Below are 13,776 nucleotides of genomic sequence, written 5' to 3'. Positions count from 1 at the left end.
CTGCCCGTGATCTGGCTGGGGCTTTGTTCAGCACCCACATGTGCTTCCCATCCCATAAGATGTGGCATAAACTAATGATTCCCCCAAATCCAGAAAGAAACAAAGTGCATTGCCTTCATTTCCATGATTCTCAGAGGACACGAGCCAAGCCACAAAGTACAGCTCATTGCAAATGTTTGTGACACTGGGCATTCGCAACTGCAGATATTATCTACAGTCCCATCCTCCTTGATCAGCTAAAAGATAAGAAAACGCGCAGTGTATTCTGTATATGAACTGCAGTTTTAAGATAAGAAGATGAACACCAAAAAAATTGCCATTACATGGCTTTTTGTCAACTTGGGACAAGCTAAACATTTTAACCCTGGTGAATGTCTAAATATTCTTTTTACACATGTTTACATAGGCTCCCTTGTTTGTCTCTGTGGTTTTTGTTCTTGGAATTGCTGCAGACTAAATGAGAAAGGATAATAGTCCAAGGCATGCAGGGTTTTTGTTTTGATATTACATCTCCAGGCATAAAGTCAAATAAGTTTAAGTAACTTGGATAAGGAGCACAAGGGTTACTGGTGCATCATTGCGGTGAGGGGTGGGATACTCTGCAGGGCATAATTGCACCAACTCCAGATTACCAATGTTACAGCTCCCCATACCGGCTCTCTTCCTTTGCACGGTTTGAACCCAGACCCAATCAGTGGGAAGTCCTTCACTTGGTCTCAAAGGGGTCTGAATCTGTCTTTTTAACCTCAGACATATGGACTGCTTAGGATAAGACCTGGGCACCTACTTCTCCAAGGAGCCAGGAGGATTCCCAGTGCCTGGCCTCCTGGTGGAAGATCACATGCGGGATGACCAGCCGCATGCAAGGTGGGCAGCCACCAAGAACTTTGTCTGTGCCATCAAGAAAAGGTCTCTCCCAGCAGGTCTTTTCCTATCTAGCCTTGAAGAGCTACCAGACAATTCATGACACTAGGAACCAGAAAACCTTTTCCAGAGGAGTAAGTGGTTAGTGCCTGGGAGAAACTCCTCCATTCAGGCATTTGTGTCCACACATACCAGTGCCCTTCTAGTGCCTTGTCAAAACAGCTCAGGTGTCACTTTGTCCTGAGCTGGGCTCTCCCCCTGCCCTCAGATGATACCCAGTATGTCTCCATGCCTTGACAGAGCAGACAGGTGACAATTTTGCACAGCAGAAGGTATATATTCTTATGGCGTATACCTCAAAGGGTTGTGTATCCCCCTGTGCATCCAGAACTGCTTAAAGATCTTGTCATGGAGTGACTACTCATCAAGTGTCAGGTTTAAATCAGAGCTCTTGCCACCCTGAAGCTTCATAAGAAGCTCAGCAGCACTTTGGCCACAGTTCAGACTGAGGCCAGCTCAGCAACAGCATGATGCCAGTGAAAGACAGTCCTCTGCCACAGGGCTGTCAGGAGCTGGGAGCCCTGGAGAAACGGGGTGGCTCTTGGAGAGCCTGCTGGTCAGCGTCTCCTTTTAGAGAAAGTTTGGAAAGGCTCAGGCCAGGGCCATTCCTCAAGCTGATTGAAAAACCTGTGGAAACAGACACTTTAACTGGAAGTTGGTTATAGAGTGGTAGTTGTGTGGGTACTACTCATAATAACATACTCCTCTTCCTAGAGGCTGTAAGCACTGTGATCAAAACAGAATCACTCTGCGTGTCTGCTCTCTCCCAGCCATGTCTCTGCTGGAGGTGGATAGCATACTAAGGGTGGAGTGGTCTCCTCCAAAACATCCTGCTTGCTGCTGCCCTCCATGGCCATGTCCTCACCACATAACCCTACCTTAACCCTCCTGGCATGTGGTACAGCAGAAGCAAAGCAAGAAGAGGTGTTAAGGTACACAGCAACAGCTGTTTCATCCAGCACGTGTAAGCACAGCCAAGGAAACACTGGATGTTAACAACCCCAGGGCCCTATCCTGGGAAGTTCCCCTGTTCTGGACATGCTGTGAGGCCCCTGCACAAGCACCTAACCCAGTTACCTCGTGCAAGCTGGAGATGAAACCTGAAGAGAGACTGGAGAGCCCAAAGCGCTTCTCGATGGTGGTGAGGCTGCTCTTGAAGTTGGCACTGTAGAGGAGCTGGGAGAGCTGCAGAAGGCCATGGCACAACACAAATACCTGTGGGCAAAAAAAGAATATCCCAGTCAGTACCCGTTGGCTGCCCAGCTGATGCGGTGAGCATGTCCCACCCAAGGGATTTCAGAGTTGCATACAAACGGACCCAAGCTAGCTGGCACAGCTGCACCTCCAGCACACAACGAATCCAGATCCCTAACTCATTAGCTTTGACAAATGAGTAACCAGGTGTTCAGAAGAGAGGGCGAGGAGCCCTCTTTTTCTTTCCTCTGCTCCATTGCTGCCAATATTCATGATTACTGGCACCACAGCAGCCCTTGGCAGAGGAAGGATGCGATGCCCGAGCTGTGTGATGGTGAGCCCAGGAGGAAGACCTGCCTGCAAAATGGAGCCGCACTGCTTTCACCTACCTGAGCCCCAGCCTCTCCCATCCACCCTCGGATCCACTCAGCTGCAAAGCAAATTGGCGGAGCCTGCTCCAAAGGGTGTTGGCAGGAAAATGTTGGTGCAAGACTTTGAAAACCCCGCAGGGAGAAGGTGAAATATGCACCACATCTTCTCACTGCTGGAAGCCCTCTGCAGTGTTCTAAAAACAGCACCTTTCCCTCGAGGTGGTCTCTCAGTCAGGCCAGAAACCAAGCCAGATGGACACAGAGCATCCCAAGAGCAGAAGAGGGAATACGAGGATTTATGGGGCAGGAGCACGGTGCAACGAGCCGGGGTGGCCACAGAGAGGAAAGCGTTCTCGGCCGGGGATGCAAGAGGCAGCTCACAAGTGTCTTTTGATCTATATATAGTTGGAACAGTTTTCTTTTATTTTTCTTGGAATGGAATGTGTCTGCATGGTGCCAAAAGTATTTTAAAATCATTTTTGAAAAAAAGGAAAAAGGTCTTTTTAGTTAAATTCACAGGAAATCAAATATTTGCTGAACACCGGAAGTGTGTCCCACAAAGATAATGTCGGGAAGCTCAAGATGATGGATGGGGGGATCAAAGGTACAGCAGTGCTGACAAATTCCTTATGTCCTTGGCTAGGGGAATGGCATTACTCCTTATTACTATTTATTTGAAATGGCAGTAGCGGCCAGGAGCCTGGATTCATCACATGAAGTCCGGCACAGAAACAAAAAATAAAAATGAAATTGTCCGCTTTTCCGTGTCCTTACGGCAAGGATGTGGCTTCTTGGGAAGCTTCTGCAAGGTGGGATGGCACCAGGCAGAAGACAGCTGGGCATCCAAAAGCATAAGAATCAGGAGAGAACCTGAGGGCAGAGACGAAGGGGAAGGAGAAAACATTGTAAATAACCTGGAGACCACACAAAAGTAGATATGATGAATGCAAAAAGAGGGACAAGGGGTCATAGGAACGAGGCCAAGCTCTCCATCAACATCTTGGCAGGATGTCAGTAGACACAAGGATGCACCACATGCATGGCTGGCACTGCAGCAGCTGAGCAGGGCAGGACAAGGTCCCCATGTGGGACTCTGCCATGACAAAAAGTCGCAGAGTGGCAACATGGGGCACGACGTGGGAAATGCTGCCAGGCAGGTGACAAAATGGAAGTGAAACAGCTGAGAGCAAGCAAGCTCTTGAAGCTAAGCAAACACTAAATCTGCCAGCTATCCAACCCTGCACCCAAAACACCTCTGAGCACATGGTCCTGCTGGTGACAGCTGAATCTGTCACCTTCCCTTTCCCAAATCCTGGGCTCATGCATAATCGATGAACGCAGCTCGGCTGGCCTGGAGCAGAGAGGTGACTCCTCCAAGGAAGAGAAGCCGAGAGGGGATCATGTTGCCAGAGAACATTAATTTTTGTTCCTGTGGCTCTGGCCAGACCTTACTGAAGTCATTCGGATGAGGAAGCATTAGGGAAACAGAGGAGGACCGGGACCGCCTAAGACGCAGAGCAGCTGGAGGCAGTGATCTCCCAGCGCAAGGCGTTAGCTGCAGAAGCAGAGCTGTTTACCAGCGGGGCGGAAAGAGGGTGGATCACCATGGCTGAATTTAGTGCAGCAAATGTCAGCCTGATCTCAGGGCAGATGGAAGGAAGAGAAGTGTCGGGGAGAGAGATGTGCTTGGGCTGGCAGATGGATCTCAAGAAATGCTGGGCTTGGCGGAGAAGACAAAGGTGGAGGACCGTGGGGAAGCCACACTGACGGAGCTTCACGGGGGGATGTGGGGCAGGAGATGGGGCAGGCTGTAGTCAGAGAGGGCAGGCAGGAAGAGGCAAAGGGATGGGGAGAGCCAAGAGGACAGGAGGGGAAGGGTAGATGAGGGTTTTTGTTGATGTTTGGGAAGAAGCTGGGGTTGGACTGCCACCCAAAACAGCCAGAGCAAAGGAAAACAGCCATAACTCCAGGACTCATGCAGCTGGAGCTTGCCTCTTCCAGAGGCACTTTGGCTGTCCGGTGGTGAGAGACTAAGACCTTCCCTGTGCTCAGCAGGCTCAGTGCCAACTAAAATGTAGACCGCCCAAACCTTGAAGACTCTGAGCACAAATAGCTGTGATAGGGGAGCTTCCTCGGCTGGTGGCAGCGCTCTCCAAAAGGAGCCCATGACCTCCTGGCCTTGGTACTAGCCAAGATGCTCTGGCAGGGAACAGCAAACCTCTGGTGCTGGTGGAGATGCAGAGAACTGCTCTGAATCTGTCCCCATCCATCTCCCCGCATGTTGCTGCTCACCCTGAAAGCAGCACGATCACAGCTGCTTCCCCCAGCAGCAACCTGATCCCACCCCGGCCCCATGCACCCACCGAGCACCCCAGCAGGGGAGGGAGCCGCTGTCATCCGTCTTTCATAACACTTCACAAGGAAGGATGTTTAAAGAGCCAAGCAAAGTCCTTTGAAGGGAGGTGAAGGCGTGGTGGGAGGTGAAGGAGCTGGGGACACTCCTAGGAAGACAGCAGTGACCTCGGAGCAGATGCTCCCATCAGAGCCTGGTGGGGTTCTGGAGCCACGGGCAGGTCCCATTGCAGGCAGCCGGGGCGCAGGGCGGCGTGCATCCACCCACACCAGGACACGTGCACAGAGCCCCCTCTTCATCATCCTGACGTTTCCTTCAGAGCGCCGAGCGGTCCTGACTCCAGGCTGTTTATACAAAGCACTTGACTCCTTTCCAAGACACACTTTATTTAAAAGGGAAGAAAATGCCTCAGGGTGGAGGTCTGCCTTGCGGACACCCTGCTCCCTGCACCGGGACCAGCACCACCCAGGGCAAGGCTTTTCCATGAGGCAGACAAACCCACGCCATCACAAGGAGCAGAGGGGATGATCCCACCACAGTCTGGACCATGGTTCAAAGCGGGGACATGCCAGCTCTGTGGGCGATCCCAAATCAGGGCTCTGGGAGGAGAGACTGGTTCAACCAGCCTCATGCTGAACCCTTTCCGATATCCAAAAAGCAGACAAGAAGGAGTTGGTCAGAGACAGGGGGTGAGGTGAGCCTGCCCTTTAGGTGAGCTTCTGGGGACAGGAGGAGGCTGGGGCTGCTGGGGCTGGATGCGTGCCCCAGGAGCAGCCAGTTTTGGGGCACTGCTGGTAGGCAGCCTGCACTTGCACTGCCCTGCACCATGCACCGGGTCTGCTAAGCCATGTTCTCTTATCTCGTGGCATTCTCTTTCCATTATTGTTTATGTAAGATAACACACTGTTAACACTGTCACTGGCCTTAATGAACCGCTAACTTAGGTAAGTTGAGACTGGACTTCAAAAAAGCCTGTTATGAAAGATGGCTGTTTTGCAAGAGTTTTTTGGGGGGACATCACCAAGGCAGCCAGCAAAATGCTTGGCAAGAGGCTAAGCGAGAGAGAGAACAAAATGTGCTTGATAAGCCCAGCATGCATGTGCTGGACGCAGGTCAGAGTGAAGGCAAGGTCAGGAAATTCTGGCCTCTGGATATTTCAGAGGAGTGAAGTGCTTCTACGGCACCTCCAGGAAGGAGCCCAGCACTGCTCTGCAGGGACAAGGGTTCAGGAAGACGGTGGACTTGATGAGCTTTTGACTTTATGGTTGGACTTGATAACCTTCAGGGTCTTTTCCAACCTAAATAATTCCGTGATTCTAAGATGCTGCTACGTGCAGCATGGGCACTGCCCTTTCCTCTCCACTGCCTGGAGGACTGATTCAAGGGTTAATTCCTAGCTCTGCTTCCACAGCTTCATGCTTTGGCAGTGGCATCCATGCCCAAAGTCATCCCTCATCTCGTTCTTCAGTCTCTTCACCTGCCTGGAGACAGGGAAGGTGGACATCCTATGGGACAGGTCACCCTGCGATGAGCATTGGGAACACGTGCCATGGTGGGGTCTGCACCCACAAAATGCTTGGGGAAAACCCAGCTGGAGAGAGGAAAAAGAGCCGGCTGTGTCCAATGGAACTCACGAATGGGTCCCACACTCTCCTCTTCAGCCATGCCCATGTCTGCAAGACAGGGATGTAACCACAACCCAGAGAAGAGCAGGACAAGCAAACATGGGAACAAGCTGGAGAAATGCTGAAGAAGCAAAGGGTAAAATGGGAATGAAAGGAACAGCTTTTCCTCCCAGAAGATGGAATAATTTGGGGAGAAACAAGACCATAGTGGGAGCAATGAATTTCAAAACAAAGCCAACTGAGCTGTTTTTTACTGCTTTTAAAATACCTAAGACTGAAGACCCACACTCACGGCCTCCCCACAGAGCCCTGGGGGCAACAGAAGCAGCCCCAGAGGTTCCAGCCTGTGCCACCTCCTCTTCCTGATTCTGCTCTCATGCACTCACACCACTGCTCATGTAAGTACTGAACAGCCACTAACGACATAGATGGAAAGAGCCAGAGCTTAATTTATTAGACGGCCACAACAGCTGCCTGGGGAGCTGTAAAAAGCAGCGGAGATCCTTGCAGAGGCCATCAAACTGCTCTCAGCTGATTGATGACACTGAGGTATGACGTGGCCAAGAGCAGTTGTTGCAGGGAGATGCACAATGAATCTGGCTAGAGTAAATATTTAGAAAGGACAAGGAGTAAGGACGCTCTGTTAGCTCTTTCTGCCTATGCAGTACTATCGGGCTTGTATGTGGGGCTCCTGAGGGCTGAACCAAAATCTTTTGACTTCATTGGAAAGTGTCCTACACTACTGGAGACCAACAGGCTGACTTTGGGGAATATCAGGCCATGAATTTGCCCTCATTGTATTGAAATTCACCCTCTTCTCCCAGCTGAAGTGTTGGAGGAGCTCTACAAGTCACAACCCAAAGCAGGAGAACCCAACCTGCCCACCTCTTGCGAAGTGCCTTCAGGCTTCCTCTACTTTACTCTCACAAACTTACAGGAGGAAAAAAAAAAAGGGAGAGGTGGGTGCATGCATGTGAGGCTTTAGGAAGTAATAAGAACATCCCCCAAATGATCAATACTCTGCTGTTTCTTTTAGAGCTTGTCTATGATCAACACTCGCAGCACTAAATGATTCTCCTGCAGTCGTGTGGCTGCAATCACTCATTCAAAAAGAAACACAGCTGGAAATGAAAACACATGGACACGCGCAGGGAAATACATCCCTCCTTGACATCTCTTTCTATATGCAGCTGTCTACATCTCTACCAGAAAGCACCAATGACAGATGGAAAAATAATTTAAAAAAAAAAAAAAAGAAACATAAATTACAAAAGCAACATTTCTACCAAGGGAAACAACCACCCTGCTGCAGAACGCGTCTTAGCACAACACCTCACAGCCAGGAGCATGGTCCCATGGCAGAAGCTGGCTCCTAAAATTTTATTTCTCTTGCAAAATATAAACAAATAAAACCGGGATTGTCTAAAGCAGGCTGCTGCCCACTTTATTAGTTGCAATAATGACTGCCTACTGCCAAGTAACCCGAGGTTTACAACCACAAGCTGTCAAGTGCAAAGCCAATGTTTGCTCTCGTTTCAGCGAACACACGTGTGAGATCTGCAGGTCCTGATGCCCTTGCAGGTTCCCTGCAAGCCCGGCTTTGCTCGGCTGCTGCAGGGGGAGAGCTGCAGGTGAGGAGCACAGCCCTGCCTCCTGGTGCAGGTGCCCGCTGCAGGAGGGAAGGGGCTTTTTGGCTGGGGGTGTTGCTGAGAGCAGACCTGCAGATGTGATGTGCGCGGGCTGCCTCTGCTCCTTCCTGAGCTCCTGCTGAGAAAACCCTTCTGCTTGCACAACGCGGGGCAGGTCTGTAAGCAGATCTCTTCCCACAGCCACACCGCGGGAGCAGGTCGGCCGTGTGGTTGGGCCTTTGCTTTCACTTCTCTTCTTCGTGCTGCGTCAAGTCCGACCGCGATCTCCCTGAAGATAGCTTCAGATTCGCTCCGTCTTCCCCGGCCCACAAACGTATGCAAACACTCCTCTCACACACCCTCAGCCCCGGCCATGCCTCACGCTCCCTATCAGTGACACTCCTCTCCTATTTTACTTGTGATAATCTTATCTTTGCTGACCACTCCTTGATTGTGTTTGGGCACAGAACCACCTCGCCCCTCATAAAATTAGCTTGTTGCATGTCCCTAGACCTTGATCCCATTAACCTTTCCAACCTGATTTACCCTCTGGCTCTTCCTCTTCTTTTTCCTCATCCTGCTGCTGATGTTCTTCCAGGCAGTCCTTCCGTTTTATGATCTGATCCCAACAAAAACAGATATAAATATAGTCTTGCATCCATCAAAGCCCAGCCTTTTCTTTCTGGTGCCAGCACCATCAGCCACAAATGTTGAGGACCCCAGCCACACCAGGTACTTCTCCCTCTGCCACCACACTTGTTCTTCATTCTGCTTGCTTCTTTGCCACAAAGATTTGCCCAAGTCCCTCCTCGCACAGCAAGAACCCAGTACTGAAACACCCTCTGATCTTCCTGGTTCATCATAGCCCAAACCCACAACGGCCACCTCCTCTCAATGTTTCCCTCTCCAAACCTAAAGCCATACTGTGGGCCAAATGCCAACAGCTTGATGCATCTTCCTTTCTTCCTCACTTTTCAACAGCTACATACAGCAATTCCTAATCTCTTCCAACAGGATGAGAGCATGACCGTTATTTCTGCGGGCTTCTGAAATACACTCCTCTCAGCAAATTCCTTCAGTTCCTTTGAAGAAAAGAGCAAAACTTGCCCTGAGCTGCTGGGACCTCAGGCCCCGAGGCTTCCAGTTCTGCAGAAGACACCCTGCCTCTCCAGAGAGGGCAGAGCACCTCGCTGCAGGCCATTGCACCCCTCCGGCCACATCACCTTCACCCTGGGGTCCTTGGAAGCCTTGGCATCTCTGGGACCCCACAGTCTCCTCCTGGTCCCTCTCCTCCAGCCCCCGACACTGCCCACCTCCCTCCCCTTATCCATCATGTTGATGCTGAGACTGCTCGAGCAGAGGCATGTTCAACGAGCTGTGTTTTTGTGGAGTGCCTTAAAGCAAAGTCCCACAGCCCTTTTCCCAAACAACCTGCCCCTCTGACCCTGCTGCTCCTTCTTCATCGCCACATGCACCCAGCCCCTCAGGGCACACGCTGTTGAGGCAGCTCACTGCCTTGGGCTCCTTTATGGCACCCAATTTAAATCTGTTCCAAGGGCTTTTAAATCCCCCTCGCAGCCTTCTTCCAGCTGACATGAGGGGTAATAACCCCCTGTTATCCTCCTGGCTCCCTTCCCACATTGGGCAGTCTGTGGGGCGATGCCTCCTGCCTGCCTTCTCTGACCGAAACCACTGCAGCCCAGCTAAGTGCCAGGGCGTTTATAAAGCTCTCCTTGTCACATCCCTGGGGATCTAATACAAGCAATTAGCTATCAATTAAAGTAGTGCAAAACCACAAAAGAGACAGTAAAGGGAAAGAAGCCAGAATGTTTGACAGGGGAACGAGGTGCTGCAAATAGGGAACCCCGTGGCAATAAACCTGCCGGTGGCTGTCCAGAAGGACAAGGTGGGCATGGATGTGACAACGGGACAGCAGCTGGGGCTCCGGCCTGGGGTCATCCATGGCCATGCTCGGGTATCAGAAGGATCAACCACCCATGTCTCCTCCACCTTTCCAGCCTGTTTCATTCCTCTAGGCCACGAGCCCCAGGGTGTTACATTGCCACCAGCTGCCACCAAAGGTTGGCCTCATCCTGCATTTGCCACTGCAACCCCTCGGGTCCCAGCACCTTCAGCACAACCCTGGAAGCTCTGTGGGGCTTCAAAGTAAGCAGCTGCCCTCGCTCATCACCCCCCCTCTGCTACCATCAGGGGGTCACTGAGATGTCCGGGCTTCCTGGGGTGAGAGGGGCTCAGCAGCAGCCTCCCAGCCCCTCTTTGGGACTTTTGCTTCCTCTCTTCAAGGTGACAAGTGGGCAGCTTCTGGAGGGCTTCAAGCTCCCCTCAGTGGGTGCTCAAAGCAAAGAGGAGACAAGCAGCATTAATCCAGCCAGGGGATATGGAGCAGATGGGACCATCCTGCTCCTGACCTCCAAAATCCTGCAGTAACCGAGCCAGCAACAACAAGGAGCCCAGAGCAACGAGAACATGGAGCAGCAAGATGTTTCACAGAAAATCAGCAAGTACATAAAAAATCATGTTTTATTTCCAGCCTCAGCCCCGCAGAAGGCACTTTGAAAACAACGTGGCACGTAAGCCCCTAGAACAAATGTGAGCTGCAGGACTAGGACTCGGAGCCCAGTACAACAGGAGGATTGGGGAGTGTTGGAAACACCACCCTGGCCAGAAGCTGCCCTCACCTACAGGAGGGTGCTGGGGCTGGTTGATGCCACCCAGCAGCTGGCTCTGATGGGAGGGTGCCAGCAGCTCACGCGCAGCCAGGACACCAACTTTTACAACGTGTTATCCGCAGCACCAAGGGCTCCTCATGCAAACGAGCCCCTTGCTGTATGCCTTGCCCTCCGAGGACCCACCCAGAGCAAAACAGCTTCCCAAACCTGGAAATTCAGTCACGACACTTTTATTTTCTGCCACTTTTCAGGGGGCTGAGAGTGCTGAGAGCTGCAGTCAGGCTGCTGCCTGCCTTGCTACCTCAAAGCAGGGTTTGTGTTTTTAACGTGTATATATATTTTTAAAGCAAACCTTGCAACATGGGAAGAGTGAACAGGTCAGGAAAGAGTGGGAGGTGGCATTGCCTGTCCCTTTATATACATTTGCTCCTAAAAGCAAGAACCTGTCACATGGGTGGCTGTCCCAGCTCCACCCCAGACAGTACACATCACCCATCCAACGTCGGCGAGGGTACTTTGATAGAGCCTCAACCATCCTTTAATATCCTGCATGGTGCCAGCGTGGGGCTGTATTAAAATGAGGTTTATTCCTCTCTATTTAGAAAAAATAATAATAATATATATATATATATATATATATATAAAAAACAACGCACCTCCTGCTTGCGGGGTCACCCTGCCTGTGACACACCGGTGCCACCCACCACTGAGAGGTCCTGCACGCAGCCCCTGACCAAGCATCCTTGGAGAAACAAATTTACATTTGGTGGTGGCGGGTTGTGTTTGTTTGTTTGTTTGTTTTTTAATCCTCGTAATTTTACAGCCTTAAACAAAGCACTGAGTTTAGCAACGCTTTTACAGCTTCACCCACCTGAGCCACGGGCATTACCAGCAGAGCCTGAAGGAGGCTGGGGCCACCTTTTTTCACCAGTCCGCTCTGCACCCCCCATACATGCAGCTCTCCATTATCCTGTTTATTACCTGGGGTGATCTCGAGCTCTTCCTCCTGCAGCTCACAACCAGAACGGGCCATCAAGTCACCTGCTGAGACAGCAGCAGGGACCTTCGGGGATGTGGGACTGGATGGACTGGCTGCCAACGCACTCCTGGCGTGATCGCCCACGAACCCAAAGCATCGTCACTTGGCGACAAATAAAAACCAAACCCATCCTGGGCCGTGACGCCTTGCACCCCGGCTTCCCAAAGCTGCACTTAGCTGGGAAGTGCAGACAAAGTCTTCCTCACAGCACTGCTGGCATGCTGCAAACCTACACCCGTGTTTGATAACACCAGTGGGAAGCACACGCAGGCAAGGGGTCCCCCTCTGCCACAGCTGTTCTCCTGCTGTGCACCCCAAAATTGCGCCTGGCTGCCTCAAACACTGCAAGGCAAAGCATGGAAGTCCCCCTCCCTGCTGGGGATGTGCCAGCCAGCCCTGCTGTTCACAAAACCACTCTTCTCCCCGCTAAAGCTTTTCAAGCGAATCGGCGTTATTATAGGGCAGTGTTTTCCTTTCGCACCAGGATGTGGTTAATCATTCCCTAAGCGGCGGCACACCGTGTCCTGGATGCGACAGGCGAGCCCCACAGCCCACGGCACGCCAAGCCCCTGGTCCTCCGCGGTGTTATTCGGGACCAAGGACGTGAGATTCATTATCTGCACCTTTGCAATCAGCCTTCGCTTTACCAGCAGCTTGCACCAGGGCTGCTCTCGGGGCCAGCCTCCTCCTCCCGCATCGCCGCTGGAGCACCGCTCCTTACCTTGATGTTGCAGAAGATACCGCGGGAGCAGGTGCTGGAGCTTTTGGGGACGTCGACCGGGGACTTGCTGGCTTCGGGGTGGACTCCCATGGTGTGCTGGCCTCCCTGGGCTCCCCGAGGAGCTGGGCTCTGTGTGCAGGCTCCCAAGACGGAGAGCGCTCGCCAGCGCCGTCCCGCTGTGTCCCGTCCCGCTCCGAAAACCCTGCGAGCCCGCGAGTGAGCCAGGCAGCGTGAGCGCAAAGTTTTTATAAGTCTGCTCTCAGGAGTGATGATGAAACCCTTTCTCCTCCCTCTTTTCCTCTGGGTGTAGAGGGAACTTTAAAGCTGCAGGAAGACAACGTGAGCGTGCAGCAAGCCGCTGGGCGCCCACCGGATCTGGGCTTTTTGGGGATGAGGACTGTGGTGAGAAATCCCTCCCTTTGGCAAGGAGTCACAGAGGAAAAAACAAACAACACACACACACACAAAAAAGCCCCAAAACTCCTCCTGCTTCTCTCTCATGGAAAAAACTGCATTTGTGTGGTTCCTGGGTGCTGTTTTAAGTAATACCTCTCTGGGGCTTTGTTTATGCAAAGCACTGATTTATTATCATGAGGGAGAAAAAGTGTCAGAGGGAGAAGGGCTGGGGGAAGCCAGCTTCTACCACTCTGTCAAAATTATCTTCTTTCCTCATATGAAGCGGGGAGGTGGAGAGAGAGCTGGAGGACCCCCTGGGAAATGGGGTGGCCTGAGCCTGGAGAACCCAAACCTCACCTCCCTGAATAGTTTCACTGCTGTGGGAGTACTGGTGGATCCCAGGGAGGGGGTCCCCACCGAGCACGGGGTCCCACTGGCACCCCAAGGTCCTGCTCAGGGGGTGGCTAGAGTAGAGCAGTGCCAGGGTGGGGGGCAGCACTTCCTCTACGATGTGGATTCTCCAAAACCCACGGGATCCTTGGCAAAGGAGGGCGGAGATGCCGAGGAACTGGGTGAAGGGGCCCTGCTGGCACCCGGCGCCACCAACGGGTGGCTGCTCACCACGAGAGGGTGCCTTGCGCCCATGGGAGAGGGACCCGCGTGCTCCCCTCTGCTCTTGGGGCACAGCACCAGTCCCACCAGCCCTGGGGCTTCAGAGCGGTGCAAAAACCCACATGGCCAAGGGAAAATGAACTGCTTTTGGGTGTCTGCTTCCTGATGGCCGGAGAGCACCATGTACAGGGACAGGCGGACAGTCCCTGCCTGGACCTGGCAA

General features: G+C 52.2%; 1 protein-coding gene across 1 annotated transcript in view; it reads right to left on the bottom strand.

Annotated features, from left to right (window-relative positions):
- SLCO2A1 (solute carrier organic anion transporter family member 2A1) overlaps nt 1-12,635 on the bottom strand; it is a gene marked incomplete at its 5' end in the record, with an annotated part of 28,643 nt that extends 16,008 nt beyond the window's left edge. Inside the window, 2 exons of the mRNA XM_084291798.1 lie at nt 2,002-2,139; nt 12,546-12,635. Coding sequence (XP_084147924.1) covers nt 2,002-2,139; nt 12,546-12,635 — 228 coding nt within the window. The remainder of the gene's footprint in view (nt 1-2,001; nt 2,140-12,545) is intronic.
- Between the last annotated feature and the right edge of the window lie 1,141 nt (nt 12,636-13,776).

Source organism: Netta rufina, assembly GCF_964035555.1.
Source record: "Netta rufina genome assembly, chromosome: 9".
In the NCBI taxonomy this organism is placed as follows: Eukaryota; Metazoa; Chordata; class Aves; order Anseriformes; family Anatidae; genus Netta; species Netta rufina.
Note: the sequence above shows the minus strand (reverse complement) of the source record. Positions and strands in the feature narration are given on the sequence as shown.